General features: G+C 38.8%; 2 protein-coding genes across 3 annotated transcripts in view; one reads left to right on the forward strand and one right to left on the reverse strand.

Annotated features, from left to right (window-relative positions):
• Positions 1 to 1,391: 1,391 nt before the first annotated feature.
• Positions 1,392 to 4,657, reverse strand: LOC137248304 (uncharacterized). Its single transcript, XM_067779176.1, has 3 exons — positions 4,534 to 4,657; positions 4,201 to 4,466; positions 1,392 to 2,875 (listed from the first exon to the last, which is right to left on the reverse strand). The coding sequence occupies exons 2-3, from the start codon at positions 4,447 to 4,449 to the stop codon at positions 1,547 to 1,549; spliced, it is 1,578 nt and encodes a 525-aa protein (XP_067635277.1). The 5' UTR covers positions 4,450 to 4,466; positions 4,534 to 4,657; the 3' UTR covers positions 1,392 to 1,546.
• Positions 4,658 to 13,350: 8,693 nt separating this feature from the next.
• The window catches only part of LOC137250589 (mannosyl-oligosaccharide alpha-1,2-mannosidase IA-like), a 99,601-nt gene continuing 91,005 nt past the window's right edge, over positions 13,351 to 21,946 (forward strand). The window contains exons 1-2 of one of the 2 annotated variants that reach the window (XM_067783666.1): positions 13,351 to 13,570; positions 14,127 to 15,178. In XM_067783666.1, the coding sequence (XP_067639767.1) occupies positions 14,549 to 15,178 (630 nt within the window). In that variant the 5' untranslated portion in view covers positions 13,351 to 13,570; positions 14,127 to 14,548. The remainder of the gene's footprint in view (positions 13,571 to 14,126; positions 15,179 to 21,946) is intronic. The other variant, XM_067783667.1, reaches the window with a different exon arrangement.

Below are 21,946 nucleotides of genomic sequence, written 5' to 3' on the forward strand. Positions count from 1 at the left end.
AAACAGCGGGGAGCCTTCAGAGAACACCTACTCTGGCTTAAATTATTGTATGTTAGCGGTAAAGATGGGTTTGATGGTGAATAAGGACAAAACGAAATACCTGCTGTCATCGAGCAAAGAGTCAGCGCATATCCGCCTTGGCAACCACGCTACTGTTGGCAGCCATAATTTCGAAATAGTAAAAGACTTCGCTTATTTGGGAACCAACATCAACACTAGCAACATCAGTTCTGAAATCCAGCGAAGAATCACTCTTGCCAATAAATGCTACTTTGGACTAGGTAGGGCAATTGAAAAGTAAAGTCCTCTATCGCAAACGAAAATCATACTCTACAAGTCACTTATCGTACCCGTCCTGATATATGGTGCAGAAGCATGGGCCATGACAACAGCAGATGAAGCGGCTCTGGGATTGTTCGAGAGAAAAGTTCTTCGAAAGATTTATGGGCCACTACGCGTTGGCGATGGCGAGTACCGAAGAAGATTTAACGATGAGCTGTACGAGCTATACGCAGACATCAACATGTTGTTGTTGCTGTAGCGATAAGGTTCATCCCGAAGGCTTTGGGGAGTGTTATCGATGTGATGGTCCTTTGCCGGATACAGATCCGGTACGCTCCGGTAACACAGCTCCATTAAGGTGCTAGCCCGACCATCTCGGGAACGATATATATGGCCACATTAAACCTTCAGGCCAGCCCTCCCTCCCCACCCCCCAAGTTCCATGAGGAGATTGGGGTCGCCAGAGCCTCGTCTGTTAGTGAAACGGGATTCGCCGCTCGAAGGTGAGGTTGACAATTGGGTTTGGAGAAGCTATATATTGCGCTGGCAAACTGAAAAGGTTGCGCCACATAACCCCTTGAATCTAGTATTTTAGACATCAACATAGTCCAGCGATTTAAAACGCAGCGGCTACGGTGGCTAGGTCATGTTATGCGAATGAAAGATGACGCCCCGGCCAAGAAAGTGTTTCTATCGGAACCCGCCTATGGAAGCAGAGGTAGAGGGCGGCCGCCACTCCGTTGGAAGGACCAGGTGGAAAACGATTTAAACTCGCTTGGTGTGGCCAATTGGCGCCGGTTGGCAGAGAGAAGGACCGACTGGCGCGCCTTGTTGGACGGCCATAACCATTTAAACGGTTAAGCGCCAATTAAGTAAGTAATGTTATTAATAACTGAACTGCATATTTAAAATATCACTTCTTTTCACTTGTAGGGTTCTTGTAATAATTCTGCATAGGTACATGCCTTGTAAATTTCATGTAGAGGCCAGAGTTAAGAAAGCGCTGGTTGCCTTGTTCTAATGCCGTATTTAGCGACTAAAACTACTGTTTTATATAGTGTGAAATGGATGCAACTTTGCGTCCTTGTATTTTTGAAAGAAAAAAAATGTTTACTTATACCATAAAATCAGTGGGACTGGCTGTTTATTTATATATTCAAGTAAAATATTACAAGCAAAGTTTTGATTAAAGAATGTGATAAAAATTAAAACAATTATGCTATATTGCATTATTTGAGCATAAAATGGCTTTTGTATTAACATTTTATCTTATATCATAATTTTTTAAAACATTCAGGAATTCTTTCATATCCAGATTTGTCAATTTCTTCAGTTCTTCAATTGCTTCCTCGCCACAAACCAACTCATTCTCGGGTGCATCCAAATTACCCATGCATAAACCCAAGAAATCATCCCAATGGAAAAATGTATCGCATACCAACATTTGTGCATTACGTACTAAAATGCGTAAAGAACCATTTCGTCTCAGCATTTCACGACGTAGTACCATTAATTTTTCTTTACGTCTCATTGTTATTTGTGACATTTGACTCTCAATATAAATGCCAGTATTTCTTAAACAAGAGCTCTTTCTGAAAATCGCATTCACATCATTCTCATGTACTATCTGCACCAGCAGAGTTTGGCGATCCTGATTCGGCCTATTTCTATTACCAATAACTGTTACACTTTCCAACATAACATTCGGCATATCGAAACGTTCTCTCAATAATTGTTCAACTGCAGCTTTTGGCTGTTGATTTGGTGCTATTGGTAAATTACTTATAATCAATCTACGTTTACGTACAACTTTCTCGAGTAAATGCAATTCGCGTTGCAACATGCGTTTACTTTGTTCAGTCTGATCTAAACGTTCGCGCAAATTTTGTAACTCCTTTTCAAAATTTTTGTATCTTTCATCAATTTTTCCCTCATTATTATCATCATATTCTTCATCGTCCTCGCCGCCGATTGTACTTGAGCATGGCGTAGTTTGTCGCGAACGTACCTGATTCATTATGTTTTTAGTTACTTCATTCAATTCAGTTTTTGTAGCAAAAGACTTGAGTTTTTCATCAAATAATTTACTCATTGCTTGTAGTGTTTTGTTTGATAAATTAACTTCTGATTGTTGAATTGGTTGTTTGGTGTTACCAATTGCGCCGCGAGTTTGATTTTTATTCAATTGAGAATCGTTTGAATTTTCGATGGTATCAGTATGATCTGTATTAGAATGGGCTTGAGAGTTTTCAGTGTTGGTTGTGGTGTTGGTCTCAGAGTCTTGTTCATTTTCAATACCTATTCCGTCGCTTTCCGGGTTAAAGGTATTGGAATTCGGGGGCAAAGCCTCTAGGAACGAAGTGGGTTCAAAATAGCCCTGCTCTCTTGGAGCAACCGCAGTTGCCGGTCTTGTCACAATGCCATGTTGTTTAAGGATTTTATAATTATCATACATTTTATATACCTCTGGGTGTGCACGCTTCATATGTTTGATGAAATTGGACGATACATTTTTGTGTCCACGCAACACAACTCGACAAGAAACGCAACGCGCTATAATGGTGTCACCAGTTTTTAAGTTCATATTCTCGGGCTGAAAATACAAAAACAAATATTGCAATGAATGGACAATAAAATAGTAGGTGGGGACAATGAAATCATTATATAGTGAGAATAACGCTTGCCGAGAGGAATTTCTTGTTATTGCTACAACAAAAACAACAACAGTAGAGGACTTTCTCAATTACCTATTCAGCCCAAGTCGAATATGTGGGCAAGAGTGATTCTTCGCGAGATTTCTATGTTATCGTTGTGTTATTGATTTCCATAAAATAAATATGAACAGAGTCAGCTTAGGATGCCAAGAAAAGAGTGATCTAAGTGAATCCCTAGAGGGTTCTGGATTGCAATATATATCTATCTGTCAACCTAACCTATGTATATGAGTGTATCATACACATATTTACCAGGTTTGGTTCCAGCAAGCTCCCTACTGAAGGAGGAGCTGGATGACTTAGGAAGCCCGGCGTGGTTATATCAAATTGTTCCCGAAAATATCGGGTGGTACCTAAATAGCGCTCGTTGCTGCAACGTACCAGAACAATTCAAGCAAATTAATACCAACAACTATAATATTCCCCAAAACCTAGGAGTGTATAGTAAATAGTAAAGTATCGTTGCTGCAACGTACCAGAACAATATCAAGCAAATTAATACCAACAACTATAATATTCCCCAAAACCTAGGAGTGTATAGTAAAAAATTAGGTAAAATTCTAGTTGAGGGGTCGACTGCTAATACGCTACCAAAAATATCGACAGGTGTCAAAAGACGCGTATTAATCTCGAGAACAATAATCCGAAGGCGGAAAAAAAATTGTATCTATGTCCGGAGATATTTGCAGTTGCAATTGGCGATTTTCATGTGGTTGTTGTTGTGTTGGTACCCACAAAAAAAATTGTGCATCACCACACACCCGGACTTGGTACGGCGTAGCCCAGGGTTATTTTTTATAAGCGCGGCCGAAGGCGGCCAACGCAGAAAGGTGCTCTGCGCAAAAATACTATGGATCCCACCCCCGGTTTCGGAGGTACCCGCGGGCCTTTTTTAAGTTTTTCGTTAATATCTTTTGAACGAATGAATTTTTATTTTCCGCGTCTGGATTATTAATACTGATGTCAAGACGCGTCGTTTGACACCTCTCGATATTTTGGGTAGCGTATTAGCAGTCGACCCCTCAACTAGACTATTACCAAAAATAGAACAGGTGTTAATAACTCTCACTCAAGCAGCACTAAAAAATCGTTCCTATAACTTTACATATTTCCACTAATTGGAAAAGAATTACGAAAATTCTTGCTCATGCAACTTCAAATAATCACTTTATATACATATAGTACAAATGAAAAAAAAACTTACCACTTCAAAAAATGGCGGCGAGAATAGCACTGCAGCTTCTCCTCTGCGATAACGTTTTGGTGGTTGTTGCGGCAAAGAAAATCCCAGATTTTGCATCTTATACTGGCCACCACCACCTACACCATCATTACATTCGTTAGCATTACTCAAATAATCGAAATGCCTTTTTTGGCCAGTATTAGTTGGTATTATATCTCCTGGCCCAATATAGATATCTTCACAACTTTCATATTTCACACTTGGCTCCATCGCATCTCCACTTGAAGCTACAATTTTTAGACAGAATATACCAAAGCTATAAATCTCTGAACTATAAAAATTTCAGTTAATTACTTATAATTTTTATCGATCGACCATCCAATTATTATGCTTTTTCACAATGGCGGAAGCAGTAATGCCAGATTTGTTGATATACTAACAGAAATCTGCACTATTTCAGTGAGTTTGCGGACTAATCAGTCGGTCCAATTTGACATATGGGAAAAGTTAAGGGCTAATTAAACTTCCTTAACCCTAACGACATAGTCGTAACCATACCCGTATCCATAACCATCTGCAATGTAATCGATTAATGGTACCTTAACCTAAAAATCGTGAAAATTCCAAAAAAATGCAGAAAACTCAAAAAATTGCAAACATATTCCACAAAAAATAAGTCTCTTAGTCAAAGCTAATCCAAAACAATGGATAAAATCTACAAAATGTTATTAAATTCACCAACTCAAATATTTTTAAGTTATGGATATGACGAGAAACCAAAATCCAATTGGTTTGTTATGGTACGGTTAGGGCGTTAGCGTTATGGTATGGCACTATTAATCGATTACATTGATTTTCATAACGTAGGTTCGATCAGCTGTTTTATCTGGTAATGGTTATATGGTTATAAGTAATTGGCCCTCTAGAAGGTTAGGAAATACTGCTAGTATTTTTGGATTATGATATATATTGAAGTATAGACTTAAAGTGCGTGCACACTAAGTGACGCGACACGTACCAACAAAATATTCTTTGCATGTGTTCTTATGGAACCATGCACACCTAGCGACAGTCGGACGACACGACACGACCAAGTTGGCCAATTAGGCAAAAATTCCGCGAATATTTTGTGTAGCGTGTCGCTATGTGTCGCGTCGCTTAGTGTGCACGGACTTTTATAGTGATTCAGATCTCGAAATATCAAAAATTTTGAAATCTATCAATATAGATCGAAAATATTGATTCAAAGTGCAGAACCTCTGCAATCCATTAATATTTGGTGAAAAAATCAAAATAGGGATATTCTATCTGCATAGAAATTAAACAAAACGTAGAAAGTCTTCCATTTTATGGTCAAAAGTTTTCTACTTGCAACAACGTAAGACAATCGTCAAAATTTGTCTACGGTTTCTACATTTTCTAAAATCAAATCCAGAACAGAAAATATATAAATGTTACAAGAATGGTGAGACTGAATTTCAATTAAGAAGAAGAACAAATATATGCGCAGTGCAGTTTTGTAACCTTTTCGAATGCATGATATATACATTTTGGCGCATAGTTATAGTCTAAATAAATTGAATTTAAATTTAGTTGCAGCTTTTTGACATAATTTTCTATGATCTATCTGTCAAAAAAGGTGCAACTAAATTTAAAACCTATTTTATTTTAATTATTACTATGCGCCTTTATATTTAAGGTTTGACACTAAGTGCAGGATCAGATGGAAAGGATGCTAGTTGTGAAGCTGGAATGTTTTCTGAGTGTTGTATATTTGGTCCAGAAAACGTAGAATATTTTCTGTTTCCTAGACTGAGAGAATTGCACTAATATTGAAAATAAAATGTTAATATTTTATTGGTAAAGAGTTGTGTTGTTACAATTAAAGCCGGAGTCATTGGTGCCGTATGTCGTATCGCTGTATCCGTATCCCTAACGTAATCAGCTGTTTATCGTTACGACGGTAAACCAAAACCCAATTGGTTGGCTACGATACGGTTACGACTTTAGCGGTACCAATAATCGATTGCATTGATTCTCATAAGGTTAGTCGAATCAGCTGTTAAAAGGCTACCGATACGGTTACCGATAAAGCACCAATGTCTCCAGCTTAAGGGATGCCGCCAACCTGTTCAACTAGAAGGTGTCACACCCCCTTGTGGGAGAAACACGAGCTTGCATAGAAGCTCCCCGGTCTTCAATCAAAAAATGCTGTTGTTGTTGTAGCAGTGAAACAACATGGATCTAAAAGCATTGTTTGATTGAAGACCGAGGAGCTTCACTGCTACAACAACAACAACATTGTTACGGTCTGCTGTTATGGTCTACGGTTACGGTCCACTTGGGAGCGTTTTCGTGCGAACACACCTAGTGACTGGTGATGGGGCGAAAGTTGCGATACAAAAGTATCGAAAAACAAGAAAGAAAGACCGGCGATCACTAGCGAAAATTGCCATGAGTTTCCGGCCGCAAGTAAAACGAGGAAGGAGTGGAAAGTTTTAGAAAAAAAGCAGCAAAAAGATAGCCACGTTTTTCCGGCCGGGAAAAAAACAAGAGTTGGCTTTTCTTTTGCGCAGTTAATCGGAAAATTTTATAAACCAAAGAGGCAAAGGCGTCAAGCACAGCTCCTGCTTCATTAACACTATTGCTTACATCAACTGCACATCCCCGACTATATTCAACTCATCGCAAAACACCCTCGCCGTGCTGTGCACATATTCAAGAGAGTATTGTGAAGAACCACAAGACCGCAACGAGGAATTGGAGACCGATTCCTTTACCCCACTACTAAAAGAACAAACGGGAAAATGCCCAGAAACTAGGAAAGAGTCGATAGCGCAAAGTACCGACCAGTTCATTCCGACAAACCTCGTTTTTACTCGTCTATTTTGGGTTGTAATAAATCTTACAACAGTTGTGTTCGTTGACACAAGCTCAACGTAAAGAATATCCAGTTGAAGTAGTAGGTCGGCGTTTCACAGTCACACCTAGTGAGGAAAGTTCTAGTGATTCCGATTCGGATTCGGATGGCACTAAACAAATTGTTGATGAGAAACCCTTGGTATCCGAAGATAAATTCCTTTCTCTACGTTTACGACGTACGCCACCATCTTTGGATAAGCGTCTAACACCACCTCCGCCTCCAGGGCCAGCAGTACACTGCAGCGTAATACAACGAACGCCAAAGTTAGCACCAAGTCATCCAGATCGTAAAGGTCAACACGAAGTTCTATTGCCACCAGGTTCACTTGATCACCTCGGACCAGAGCGCAACAACCACCAACAGTACCAACACAGCGCGCCCAAGACCGCGCGCCATAACCAACAACAGCGACAACTTCACCAGCAACAACAACATCACCAGTAACCACGCCGGCAGAGGTCCACGGTACGTAGCTAGCAATATCGTTCGAACAACCAGAAGCAAATTATATACGTGCATATAATATATAGCGCTATACAAATTTAATCTTTATTGCTTTTATAACAAGTTTCTTGGTACATATTACATGTTAGTGTCATTATACTATGCGTTATACCAAATTGATATTTTGTTAAACTCAAAAATAGTTCTACTACAACAACATAATCATTTTCTAAGAGAGCCCCAATTTTCGGAATTTGTATCCCAACTTTATAGCCCTAAAATATGTTTTGTGAAGGGAAAACAGAAAAGTGGTACTCGACCACATTCTTACGTTGTATGTAGTATATTTACTATACATAAGTACATTTAATTACATATTTTTCTCACAAATAGCGCTTATAACGATTATAAAAAAAAGGGGGAGACGTAAATAATTGTATAATTTAAAATATTACGAGCAAAAGTAAGAGAAAAGAAAAGAACCCCCAACAGAACAAGCTTAGTCAGACTTAAGTATTCATATTAGATTTCGTTTCGATTTCGGCCCAATAAATTGTGATCTGTTGGATCATTTTTTTTTCTCTCACTTATGCACTACACACACTTACCTACATTTTCATAGTGTAATTAGCTATTCGTAGTTCAACAATGCTGTAGCCCTGGTTAAGAAACCTGCATTATCTTTTTTTTTTTGTTGCTTACATACGTTAATAGAAATGAATTATAAATAAATTAATATTTAAAATGGGAATGCTGGCGTCGCCATTTATTTAGAAGGCACGTGGGGTCTACAGGTAAGGGGCCACCGAAAAATAGGTGCGTGCAATAGGTGCGTGCAATAGGTGCGTGCAATAGGTGCAACAACACCCGCGGCGCCCCCAAGTTATATTCGGCCCCTTTCTTCTTTTTGTTTTTCACCTTTTTATTTTACTTTTCAGCGTTTTTTTTTTTAATTTCAGCAGTTAGTAACCGGTCGTTTCCGGTTCGGTTAGTTTTTTTTTTGAACAGTTTTTTTTAAATTTTCGGTTTTTTTTTTAATTTAAATTTTAAATGTTTAACGGTCTGTCCGTGGCATCCGGTTCTGCCGAATGTCGTTTTCTTTGAATTTCAAGCGTTTTGAGTCGGTCTCTGCGCTTCTGTCAGGTTTTTTGAATTTGGCAGCTGAGTCTTGAATAGGCATGATAGGAACTTTTTTCTGATTATGGCGCAGGAACAGTAAGGTTGGCAAGGACCCGCCCCAGCCGACAATGACTAGCCACTGTGCACCACCACATCATGCCGACCGCCTTACTGCTTCCATCAAAGATGCGTTACCATAACAACATATATCTAAATGCATTTTTTGATTGAAGCCTGGGGAGTTTCTATGCAAGCATATTTATATTCCGTCAAACACTGTTAAAATATCAGCTGTAAAAAAATTGTAGTCCGATGGAGGCAGTCAATAACCTCTGAAGAGTTTCTTCCTATAGAACATTTTTTTTTGTGGCACAGATGAAGGAAAACGGGGAAGGTGGATAGAAAAAGCCTGAATCACCATATGACGATGCCATGGTAATAGACATATGTTTATGGAAATTCTCGGAATTAGGAAGCTCCAACGAAATCGCCGAAGGACCTATGCACTTTGATGTATTTAAATGACTTAAACTCAAGTATCTGTTTTTGTTATATTATCGACAAAAAATATCCACAATGCACAATGTGTTCATTTACAAAATCCATTTTACAACAATAGCAAAATAAGTAGTAACATTTTGACATATAGCAAGAAAGCAATAGATTGTCTTTGCGAAGTTTCAGCCAAATTCGACTATATCTTCATGTCTTTTGAATACTTTATATAATCAAGAGCCGTATGGTTTTATGTAAGCGAGTTATCCGCGAGATTTACCTAAAAAGGAAAGCAATCAACTCACAAGAGTCTAACATTTTTTGAATTCACACGATTAATTAAAAAAAAAAAAAATCAACCCAATTACGAAGAATACAAAATCTGCTATGAAGTACTATCTCTTGTATGTCTTATGTTCGGACACCATGAAGATGATTTAAGACTTTCCTGGTTTATAATTAACTACTTGTTTGTTTGTTTTCGAAATGATACCGTCGCAATATACCAGTAAATGTTTCTTTCTTTTCAGTTGCTCTTAAACAAACATAATTGATATTCACTAATTATAAGCAGGTGTTAAGCGCATGAATTCTTAAATATTATACTACTGGAATAATTAGAAGGGGCTATTTTTGCTATTGACCAATTTTACGCCTTTTTTGCACCCAGCTCCTAAATTGATTTAACATATCTGATGGCAATGAAAGTATAGAAAGAAATAACCTTGGGGTAAAAGTATTTAGAACTGAATGGAAAAAAAGTGTGCATTCATTTCAAGTTTACATTCATTAAAGATTGTGAATGGTTCCTACATTCACACTATATTAATTATATTTTACCATTCAATAACACACACATACTAGCTTTGAGTTAAAGTATTTTAAGCCATTCAGGAATGGAGATTTATAATATGCAATGAAAAAATCACAAATTTTTAAAAGAATGTGAGAGAATGCACACTCAATTGATTCAATTTTTTACAGCTCTGTCGAAAGTATACTTTGCAATCAGGCCTCAGCAAATATTACAGTGTTATATAAGGAAGACAAAAACTGTTGATAAGGCTTGGTAGAGAAGTCCTTCTATGTAGATTCCATACCTAGGTTTTGACACAAATTTTTCTTTTTTTTTTGCACTGGATCCGCCATCTTCTTAAAATTCTTAGATTTCAACTTGAGCCGTGAATGCTTTATAAATGGAATGTGCATTCCATTCTTAACTTTTTGTCTCGCCTTACGATCCACAAACTTTGTGGAGCAAGATATACACACATAGCATTTAAGCGTTCTATGTAGGTCTAGCCAAAGTCCTCTTTTATATGCTAGCAACGGCACAAAAAATGCTGCTGGTAACAATAGCAACGGGTGGTTACCATAGCAATCGGCACGAGCGGCGGTAGTCGTGCTCACATGTACTTGTTGTCGGCTTCGCGTTGATAAAAATCAAACTTTTTAGATTTTTCGCTCCACAGCTGGTCTATTTGATTGTGGCCAACGTGATTGACAAGCATTAGTGTGTTAGTTTTGTGAGAAAGTGAAATGAGCAAGTTCGCGGAAGAAGAAGATTTTACATTGCGATTTATTGAAACCTACGAATGCAAAGGTCGGATGAAAAAATAAATTGCCAAAAATCAGGTAATTTTCTTAGTGGCTTAAGATTAGCATCTTATTATATTAAAATTGAAAAAGCTACAAAACTACATACTCGAAAAAATTCTTAGAAAAAAGTTCAAAAATTTTTATGAAAATTCGCAAAATTTACAAGCAATAAAAAATCGTCATCCGATGACATGTATACGTCAGCACGCTACGAAATTTCAATACAAATGGCGCTTGATGCTTTCTGCTTGTGTGGTGGCCGGGCAAGTGACAATCACCCGATACGCACACAACCACCCGTTGCTATGATAACCAGCAACATTTTTTTGCCGTTGCCAGCCAGCAATCACCACCAATCACACACACAAGATTGCGCATTGTGCATGTAAACAAAAGATCAGCTGTTTTTTTATGAAAAATTCATACGCCATTTTCCTTTAGCTCTTGCTTTTTCGCTCTATCTTTCATTCGCTCAAGCAGTCAACTGTGACAAATTCGCAGAACCAAGCAAGTTTGAACTCGTGGAAGCGCAATCTTCTAAATGTGGTTTGTGGTGGCCAGCAATAGACCTTATAGTTAATACAACCCTGGAAAAATTTTCTTTTGGAAGTATATGAAATATGCTGATAAACAGAAGAGAAAACAAATAATCGGAGATTACAAGAGTTTTACACAGCATCTTGCTCAAACCAATTGAAAACTGAAATTAAATTGAATTTTAAATAAAAAATTTAATTTATTATAAACACACCTGTGCAAGAATGAACACAAATAAGATCGTGGAAATCAGGTTATGTTAAATATTTTGTGATGAATAGAGACCTTTAATTTGGAGTTCGCGAATAAATCCCGAAAATGATAAATGTCAATAAGAATTAGGTGTGTGTGAATGTATGCATCCAATGGCACATTTGTTCCTACTTATAGGTAGAATTTGTTTGAAAGGCGGCGTCTTTTTGCAAAAATAAACAACAAATTTACACAAAAGCAATTATTAACGAATTTGGTGATTTATTTTTTTAAATTAACAAATGGAAGTGTAGAAGCAAACAAATCGTTTCTTCATTTCTGTTATTGCAATTACATTTAATTATTAAAATTACGCTCCCAAGCAGCTAGCATTCTCGTCGTTACTTGGCGCTCGTATTGCTTCCCCTTCAGTCCCCAACAAATAGTGGACATTTCTTCTAGCTGCTGTCATACTGACAGTCGCATACAGTTGGTGATTGCTTGTGCATTTCGAGAATACGCGTCTCGTCGGTTCCAACGTCATAATTGGTTCCAACGTCAGTTGCTTTATTATTTTTGCAGTACTTGTGTATTTATGCATGTGTGGTGTGTTTCTCACGCAATAATGGCATAAAAAATAATCAAAATTTCTATGAAATAATTTAAAAAAGTGTTAAATTTGCAGTTACAAAAACCTTGCTTTCAGGTGTTCATCAGCTCGTGTCCGTGGCGATTTTAAAGGAGGAGCAAAGGAAAGTTAAGTAAAGAGGCAAATAAGAGAAAAGAAACAACGTTTTGTGCTTTAGTAGGAGGCAACTCGGTAATTTTGGCTCAGAGTGAAAGTGTTTGTTGTTTGTGTTTGAATGTGCAAAAATTTGTGAATAGAAAAGTCAGAAAGCTAAAAATTACTAAAACATAATTAAATGTTAAATAATAAAATCATTAAATAAGTGAAAACCCACCGTCCTGTAATGTAAATAAACCGTCTTCCTAACCCACCCGCTCAAGAGAAAGTTTGAACTACAATAAATATACTCCACACAAAGCCCTAATAAACGGTACTTAATTTTCCACAGCTGGTCTATTTGATTGTGGCCAACGTGATTGACAAGCATTAGTGTGTTAGTTTTGTGAGAAAGTGAAATGAGCAAGTTCGCGGAAGAAGAAGATTTTACATTGCGATTTATTGAAACCTACGAATGCAAAGGTCGGATGAAAAAATAAATTGCCAAAAATCAGGTAATTTTCTTAGTAGCTTAAGATTAGCATCTTATTATATTAAAATTGAAAAAGCTACAAAACTACATACTCGAAAAAATTCTTAGAAAAAAGTTCAAAAATTTTTATGAAAATTCGCAAAATTTACAAGCAATAAAAAATCGTCATCCGATGACATGTATACGTCAGCACGCTACGAAATTTCAATACAAATGGCGCTTGATGCTTTCTGCTTGTGTGGTGGCCGGGCAAGTGACAATCACCCGATACGCACACAACCACCCGTTGCTATGATAACCAGCAACATTTTTTTGCCGTTGCCAGCCAGCAATCACCACAAATCACACACACAAGATTGCGCATTGTGCATGTAAACAAAAGATCAGCTGTTTTTTTATGAAAAATTCATACGCCATTTTCCTTTAGCTCTTGCTTTTTCGCTCTATCTTTCATTCGCTCAAGCAGTCAACTGTGACAAATTCGCAGAACCAAGCAAGTTTGAACTCGTGGAAGCGCAATCTTCTAAATGTGGTTTGTGGTGGCCAGCAATAGACCTTATAGTTAATACAACCCTGGAAAAATTTTCTTTTGGAAGTATATGAAATATGCTGATAAACAGAAGAGAAAACAAATAATCGGAGATTACAAGAGTTTTACACAGCATCTTGCTCAAACCAATTGAAAACTGAAATTAAATTGAATTTTAAATAAAAAATTTAATTTATTATAAACACACCTGTGCAAGAATGAACACAAATAAGATCGTGGAAATCAGGTTATGTTAAATATTTTGTGATGAATAGAGACCTTTAATTTGGAGTTCGCGAATAAATCCCGAAAATGATAAATGTCAATAAGAATTAGGTGTGTGTGAATGTATGCATCCAATGGCACATTTGTTCCTACTTATAGGTAGAATTTGTTTGAAAGGCGGCGTCTTTTTGCAAAAATAAACAACAAATTTACACAAAAGCAATTATTAACGAATTTGGTGATTTATTTTTTTAAATTAACAAATGGAAGTATAGAAGCAAACAAATCGTTTCTTCATTTCTGTTATTGCAATTACATTTAATTATTAAAATTACGCTCCCAAGCAGCTAGCATTCTCGTCGTTACTTGGCGCTCGTATTGCTTCCCCTTCAGTCCCCAACAAATAGTGGACATTTCTTCTAGCTGCTGTCATACTGACAGTCGCATACAGTTGGTGATTGCTTGTGCATTTCGAGAATACGCGTCTCGTCGGTTCCAACGTCATAATTGGTTCCAACGTCAGTTGCTTTATTATTTTTGCAGTACTTGTGTATTTATGCATGTGTGGTGTGTTTCTCACGCAATAATGGCATAAAAAATAATCAAAATTTCTATGAAATAATTTAAAAAAGTGTTAAATTTGCAGTTACAAAAACCTTGCTTTCAGGTGTTCATCAGCTCGTGTCCGTGGCGATTTTAAAGGAGGAGCAAAGGAAAGTTAAGTAAAGAGGCAAATAAGAGAAAAGAAACAACGTTTTGTGCTTTAGTAGGAGGCAACTCGGTAATTTTGGCTCAGAGTGAAAGTGTTTGTTGTTTGTGTTTGAATGTGCAAAAATTTGTGAATAGAAAAGTCAGAAAGCTAAAAATTACTAAAACATAATTAAATGTTAAATAATAAAATCATTAAATAAGTGAAAACCCACCGTCCTGTAATGTAAATAAACCGTCTTCCTAACCCACCCGCTCAAGAGAAAGTTTGAACTACAATAAATATACTCCACACAAAGCCCTAATAAACGGTACTTAATTTTACGCCCCCATATAACGTTGTCAGGCTGCGTTTAATTGAAATTCTACTCAATAACCAAAATGCATCGCATTGGTCCAATTGGTCGTAAACCAAATTTTCACTTGCGTGAAAAATTTCTCATCGGCTTGGTGTTGGTCACATTATGTCTGCTCTGTTTCGGTGGCATATTCCTTTTACCTGATAATTTTGGTGGCGAACGTGTACTACGCGTTTATAAGCATTTTCAAAACGCCGGTCCCGAGATGTTTATACCAGCACCACCGTTAGCCAAGCATGCACCAATCGACACAGATCCCCACTTATTGGGTGACCGTCAGAAGTTGCAAGCAAAAATCAAAGAAGAATTAGGCGAAATATTGGATAAACCAATACTGCAAAAACATCAACAACCCCACCAACAGCCAGCAGCTGATCCAGGTTACGATGGCGAGGAAATGGGTGGTGGCATAACAGCAGCAGATGATGGTCATCAACAACAGGGTGTGGCGCCACCACTAAATGGTGAAGGACCACCACTGGAAATAGTTGGTGCTGTCATCAAAGGGAATAGTATGAGTAATGAAGATATTGTTGCACGTATGGAGCGCAATAATTTGCCGGTGGGAAAAATTTCCAGAATTACATTTACCGCAAATGGTAATGCTGATCCAGATCCAGCTGTAGAGGAAAAACGGCAGAAAGTTAAAGAGGTAAGTTTTTCCTTTATATACATAAGAAAAATGTTTATGTCCACAGATATATCCCTACACCCAAAATAATATATAAACAAGTAAGGAAGGCTAAGTTCGGGTGTAACCGAACATTACATACTCAGTTGAGAGCTGTGGAGACAAAGTAAGGGAAAATCACCATGTTGTAAAAAGAACCTAGGGTAACCCTGGAATGTGTTTGTATGACATGTGTATCAAATGGAAGGTATTAAATAGTATTTTAAGAGGAAGTGGACCATAGTTCTATAGATGGACGCCATTTAGGGATATCGCCATAAAGGTGGACCAGGCCTGACTCTAGAATTTGTTTGTACGATATGGGTATCAAATGAAATGTGTTAATGATAATTTTAAAAGGGAATGGGCCTAAGTTCTATAGGTGGAGCCTTTTCGAGATATCGCCATAAAGGTGGACCAGGGGTGACTCTAGAATTTATTTTGTACGATATGGGTATCAAATGAAAGGTATTAATGAGTATTTTAAAAGGGTGTGGGCCTAAATTCTATAGATGGACGCCGTTTCGAGATATCGCCATAAAGGTGGACCAGGGGTGACTAGAATTTATTTTGTACGATATGGGTATCAAATGAAAGGTATTAATGAGTATTTTAAAAGGGCGTGTGCCTAAGTTATATAGATGGACGCCGTTTCGAGATATCGCCATAAAGATGGATCAGGGATGACTCTAGAATTTGTTTGTACGATATGAGTATCAAATGAAAGGTGTTAATGAGTATTTTAAGAGGGCGTGGTCCTTAGTTCTATATGTGGACGCCTTTTCGAGATATCGCCATAAAGGTGGACCAGGGGTGACACTAGAATTTGTTTGTACTATATGGGTGTCAAATGAAAGGGAGTGGGCCTTAGTTCTATAGGTGGACGCCTTTTCGGAATATCGTTATAAAAGTGGACCAGGGTTGACTTTAGAATGCGTTTGTACAATATGGGTATCAAACGAAAAGTGTTAATAAGTGTTTTAAAACGGAGTGGGCCTTAGTTCTATAGCTGGACGCCTTTTCGGAATATCGTTATAAAAGTGGACCAGGGGTGACTCTAGAATGCGTTTGTACAATATGGGTATCAAATGAAAGGTGTTAATGTGTATTTTAAAAGGGCGTGGGCCTTAGTTCTATAGGTGGACGCCTTTTCGAAATATCGCTATAAAGGTGGACTAGGGGTGACTCTAGAATTTGTTTGTACTATATGGGTATCAAATGAAAGGTGTTAATGAGTATTTTGAAAGGGAGTGGGCCTTAGTTCCATAGTTGGACGCCTTTTCGGAATATCGTTATAAAAGTGGACCAGGAGTGGAGGTTTAGCTCTTCGTTTAAATACAACTATACGACCATCTGTATTCCGAATAACTTCAGGAATCTCGTGTCGACTGGACTTGTTGACAGCTTGACATGGATATGCTGAGCAATGCCGGATGTCACTACACCCAATAACTTTCCAGGTAAACGAAACCTATTCTTCGCCAAATTTTGAGGTCATGAGATTCAACAAAGAACACATACCATTGAGCATAGAGCAACCAATTATAAGAAAAAATACACAAAATATGTTTAGTATTTCTAATTTGATTGGCTCTCAACGCGTTTTATCAAAAATCGCTCTTATCACTAATTGTTGTACAAACTTCAATTAGTTACTCAAATGAAGTGTCTGGATTGGTTGTTCTTTCCGCTGCTTTGCTATTGATAAGCGCCGCCGGCCTTGCCTTATCTGTCTTCGAATTTTTCTCTTTCTGCTACAACAAATTAAGTAAACGTGGTTAGAGAAGCACAATTCATACATACATATGTCATTTCATGATCTTACCGGGAAAACAAATGTGCTTGTTTATTTATTTACTTGTGGGCGTTTCCAAGCAATCGTCTACCAAGACCGAACGCTGCACGGTAACAATTGGTACAACTTTGTACAAACTTTCAGCTTGCCGAACATACTTAATATCAGTAACATAACGAAAATAATTGTATTCCTAATTTGTTTGAAATCAACATTAAGATCATCAACAAACCAAGTTATCGTTTGGTTTATGCAACCTACGTATCGTTTAACGCATGGTGTTATACAGATCGTGACCATCGGATAATTTGCGACGAAGCATTGTGGACAACAGGCTGCCTTGGGAAGTAAAGCAGTCGTTACCACAACAAGGAGGCTCACTGAGGTGGATGGATAGTTTCACATTTTTATGTGTTAGACCCCTGGTCGAAAAAAATTCGAGTCCCCTCTGTCGTAAAAAACGTTCCCCGAAGGGTAGTAAGCGTTATGTATATTTTAGTCCCTTACCAGATCGAATGCGGTACTGTTGTTGTTGTTGAAGTGATAAGGTTTCTCCCCGAAGGCTTTGGGGAGTGTTATCTATGTGATGGTCCTTTACCGGATACAGATCCGGTACGCTCCGATAACACTGCACCATTAAGGTGCTAGCCCGACCATATCGGGAACGATTAATATGGCCACATTAAACCTTAAGACCATCCTTCCCTCCTCACCCCCAAGTTCCATGAGGAGCTTGGGGTCGCCAGAGCCTCGTCTGTTAGTGAAACAGGATTCGCCGCGGATAGGTGAGATTGACAATTGGGTTTGGAGAGGCTGTATATCGCGCTGGCAACCTGAAAGGGTTGCGCTACACAGCCCCTTGAATCTGTTATTTTAGTCGCCTCTTACGACAGGCGTACCTACCGCGGGTATATTCTGACCCCCTAAACCGCTGGTGGTCCAATGCGGTACTCTCTGGTACTAGCACCTTCTGGTATTAGCCCGACGCCCACGCGAACGTTTTTATCCCTCGAACATGCGGGAATGTTGATTTTAGTCACCTCTTACGACAGGTATGTCTGTAAATGTGAACTACGATACATACATTCGCTGTCGTGGAACGATGTGCCCGCCCTGGGCGGACACGTGGTCATACGGACATGATCAATTTTATAAAAGATGTTGGAAATAATTACGATGAAGAGATTAGCAGGGTGCGGTCGCGACAAAGTTAGCTCTACAGCAAAGAATCGATCCTGGGCGGAGGGGCGTCGATATCGCACCGTGCGATATGTCGGAGCTTATGCTTTGCTCAATAGAGAGCGGAAGATAGCGGACTTCTACACCGTTATTTAGGGAGATTGTAAGCGGAGGTATACTTATCCGACCTAGATGGCGTGAATGGGTAAAGTGGTGAAACCACCGAAATCGGTTCCAGAAGGAAGAGGTCACCGACGGAAAAAGAAGCATGCGATTGACGGAGGTCGACAGGCATGTGTTTAAGAAGAAGAGAGAAGATGTGAGAAGACCTAGTAACAGAGAAAGGCGTCTGACCCTCCGTGGACACGGCCGCGCACATCTAGAGCTGCTAGAAGAAGAGCATAGGAGATGACAATGAAATTCTGGTCTACTCTGAAGAGAAAAATAGTGATTTCAGAGAAACTCCGCATTCCTGTAATCTTCATTGGCGGTGTGCACGGCAAGGTGGATATCTTTAGAAAAGGAGCTGCCATAATGCAGATAATGCAGGACGATGTAAACTGCCTTTCCATCTTTTGTCTCTGTGGGATAATACAACGAAGTCATACACTCAGAGAAAAAACCCGTTCTGAAATCCGGCACCAACGGACTCAATTCAAGCTTTTCAAGTTCTTACTTTTTTGTTCTTGAAAAACGAACGACCTGTTCTTAAAATAACAACCTTGTCCTTGAACTGACACCATTTTCTTGAAAAGAGAACGGCTGGTCTTAAAATATGAACAAATGTTCCATTAATGAGAACGATGTTCTTAAATTAAGTTCAAGAAAAAATAAACGGTACAATTCGTGTGCAATACAATGTTAAATACAACATTTGGCACACGCTATCAAGCAGTTGTAGTGGCCCAGCGGCTATGATGTTGCGGTTGCGATCGTGTTCCGCGAGTTCAATCACCGTCAAACTCTGAAGTTGTTTAATACAATTTTTTTATGTTCTATTTTTTTTAACTGTTATTTTTCGTTCAGTTCCATTCACATATGCACAGGTAATTCTCAAACTCGTTATGAAATCTTTTTAATATATATTCAGATTGCATCATCAAACAAGAAGAATTTCTCAATAAGAGAAATATATGAAAAAATGCATATTATGCATATTAATAACAAAAAAATTATTTATTAATAAAAAAGTAAATAAATGGTACCTTCCCACTCCCATCAATGATCAAGCACAAACCGTTCTTGAATTGAGACCGAAAACTGTTAAATCGACCACAAATCGTTCTCGAAGCTTGAGAACGAAATATCTTAAATCAAGCCCAAGTAGTGATCGAAATGAGCACAGAAGGTTCACACATCAATATCAAACTGGTCATAAAATACGAACGGTGTGCTTCTTAAAACAAGCCCATCGGTCACGAGTTAAGAAAAAACGTACTTAACAGATTTTTGTCAACGAATGTTCTTAATTTTGAACTTGTTTCGTTCGTTTTAGAACGATTTTTTTTCTGAGTGTACTGATTAGGTTTAACGGCAGCGCGAGCCTTAAACTAACGCCAAGGCGGATAAACATGGCCCCAGCGGGTTAGGGGGTCAGAATATACCCGCGGTAGGTATGCCTATCGTAAGAGGCGTCTAAAATACCATATTCAAGGGGCTGTGTAGCCCAACCCTTTCAGGTTGCCAGCGCAATATATAGCTTCTCCAAACCCAATTGTCACCTCACCTATCTGTGGCGGATCCTGTTTCACTAACAGACGACGGTCTGGCTCCTCATGGAACTTGGGGGTGGGGAGGGAAGGAAAGCTTGAAGGTTTAATATGGATATATAGGTAAATCGTTCCCGAGATGGTGGGGCTAGCACCTTAATGGAGCTGTATTACCGGAGCGTACTGGATCTGTATCCGGCAAAGGACCATAACATCGATAACACTCCCCAAAGCCTTCTGGGAATAACCTTATCGGTATAACAACAACAACAACAACAGACCGCGAAAACCTCAGATTAGCAGATCAATAAAAAGAGCTAGGGATGAAAACAGCAGAACAACATAAGAGAGACAATCATCATTATAATCTTGCGCACCAACTTCTAACAAAACAAGTAACGAAGGCTAAGTGCGGGGATTCAAGGGGTTGTGTAGCGCAATATATAGCTTCTCCAACCCAATTGTCAACCTCATTTTCGAGCGGCGAATCCCGTTTCACTAACAGACGAGGCTCTGGCGACCCCAAGCTCCTCATGGAACTTGGGGGTGAGGAGGGAGGGATGGCCTGAAGGTTTAATTTGGCCATATAAATCGTTCCCGAGATGGTCGGGCCAGCACCTTAATGGTGCTGTGTTACCGGAGCGTATCGGATCTGTATCCGACAAAGGACCATCACATCGATAACACTCCCCAAAGCCTTCGGGGAGTAACCTAATCGCTACAACAACAACAACAACAACAACAAGGCTAAGTTCGGGTGTAACCGAACATTACATACTCAGTTGAGAGCTATGGAGATAAAATAAGGGAAAATCGTAGTAAAATGAACCTAGGGTGACTCTAGAATTTGTTTGTACGATATGGGTATCAAATGAAAGGTGTTAATGAGTATTTTAAAAGGGAGTGGACCTTAGTTCTATAGGTGGACGCCTTTTCGAGATATCGCCATAAACGTGGACAAGGGGTGACTCTAGAATGCGTTTGTACAATATGGGTATCAAACGAAAGGTGTTAATGAGTATTTTAATCACGAGTGGGCCTTAGTTCTATGGGTGGACGCCTTTTCGAGATATCGCCATAAAGGTGGACCAGGGGTGACTCTAGAATTTGTTTGTACGATATGGGTATCAAATGAAAGTGTTAATGAGTATTTTAAAAGGGAGTGGGCCTAAGTTCTATAGGTGGACGCCTTTTCGAGATATCGCCATAAAGGTGGACCAGGGGTGACTCTAGAATTTGTTTGTACGATATGGGTATGAAATGAAAGGTGTTAATGAGTATTTTAAAAGGGAGTGGACCTTAGTTCTATGGGTGGGACGCCTTTTCGAGATATCGCCATAAACGTGGACAAGGGGTGACTCTAGAATGCGTTTGTACAAAGGGGGTATCAAACGAGAGGTGTTAATGAGTATTTTAAAAAGGAGTGGGCCTTAGTTCTATGGGTGGACGCCTTTTCGAGATATCGCCATAAAGGTGGACCAGAGGTGACTCTAGAACTTGTTTGTACGATATGGGTATCAAATGAAAGGTGTTAATGAGTATTTTAAAAGGGCGTAGGCCTTAGTTCTATAGGTGGATGCCTTTTCGAGATATCGCCATAAAGGTGGACCAGGGGTGACTCTAGAATGCTTTTGTACAATATGGATATCAAACGAAAGGTGTTAATGAGTATTTTAAAAAGAAGTGGGCCTTATTTCTATGGGTGGACGCCTTTTCGAGATATCGCCATAAAGGTGGACCAGAGGTGACTCTAGAATTTGTTTGTACGATATGGGTATCAAATGAAAGGTGTTAATGAGTATTTTAAAAAGGAGTGGGCCTTAGTTCTATGGGTGGACGCCTTTTCGAGATATCGCCATAAAGGTGGACCAGAGGTGACTCTAGAATTTGTTTGTACGATATGGGTATCAAATGAAAGGTGTTAATGAGTATTTTAAAAGGGCGTAGGCCTTAGTTCTATAGGTGGATGCCTTTTCGAGATATCGCCATAAAGGTAGACCAGGGGTGACTCTAGAATGCGTTTGTACAATATGGGTATCAAACGAAAGGTGTTAATGAGCATTTTAA

This window comes from Eurosta solidaginis, chromosome 4 (genome assembly GCF_040869045.1).
Source record: "Eurosta solidaginis isolate ZX-2024a chromosome 4, ASM4086904v1, whole genome shotgun sequence".
NCBI classification, from domain to species: domain Eukaryota; kingdom Metazoa; phylum Arthropoda; class Insecta; order Diptera; family Tephritidae; genus Eurosta; species Eurosta solidaginis.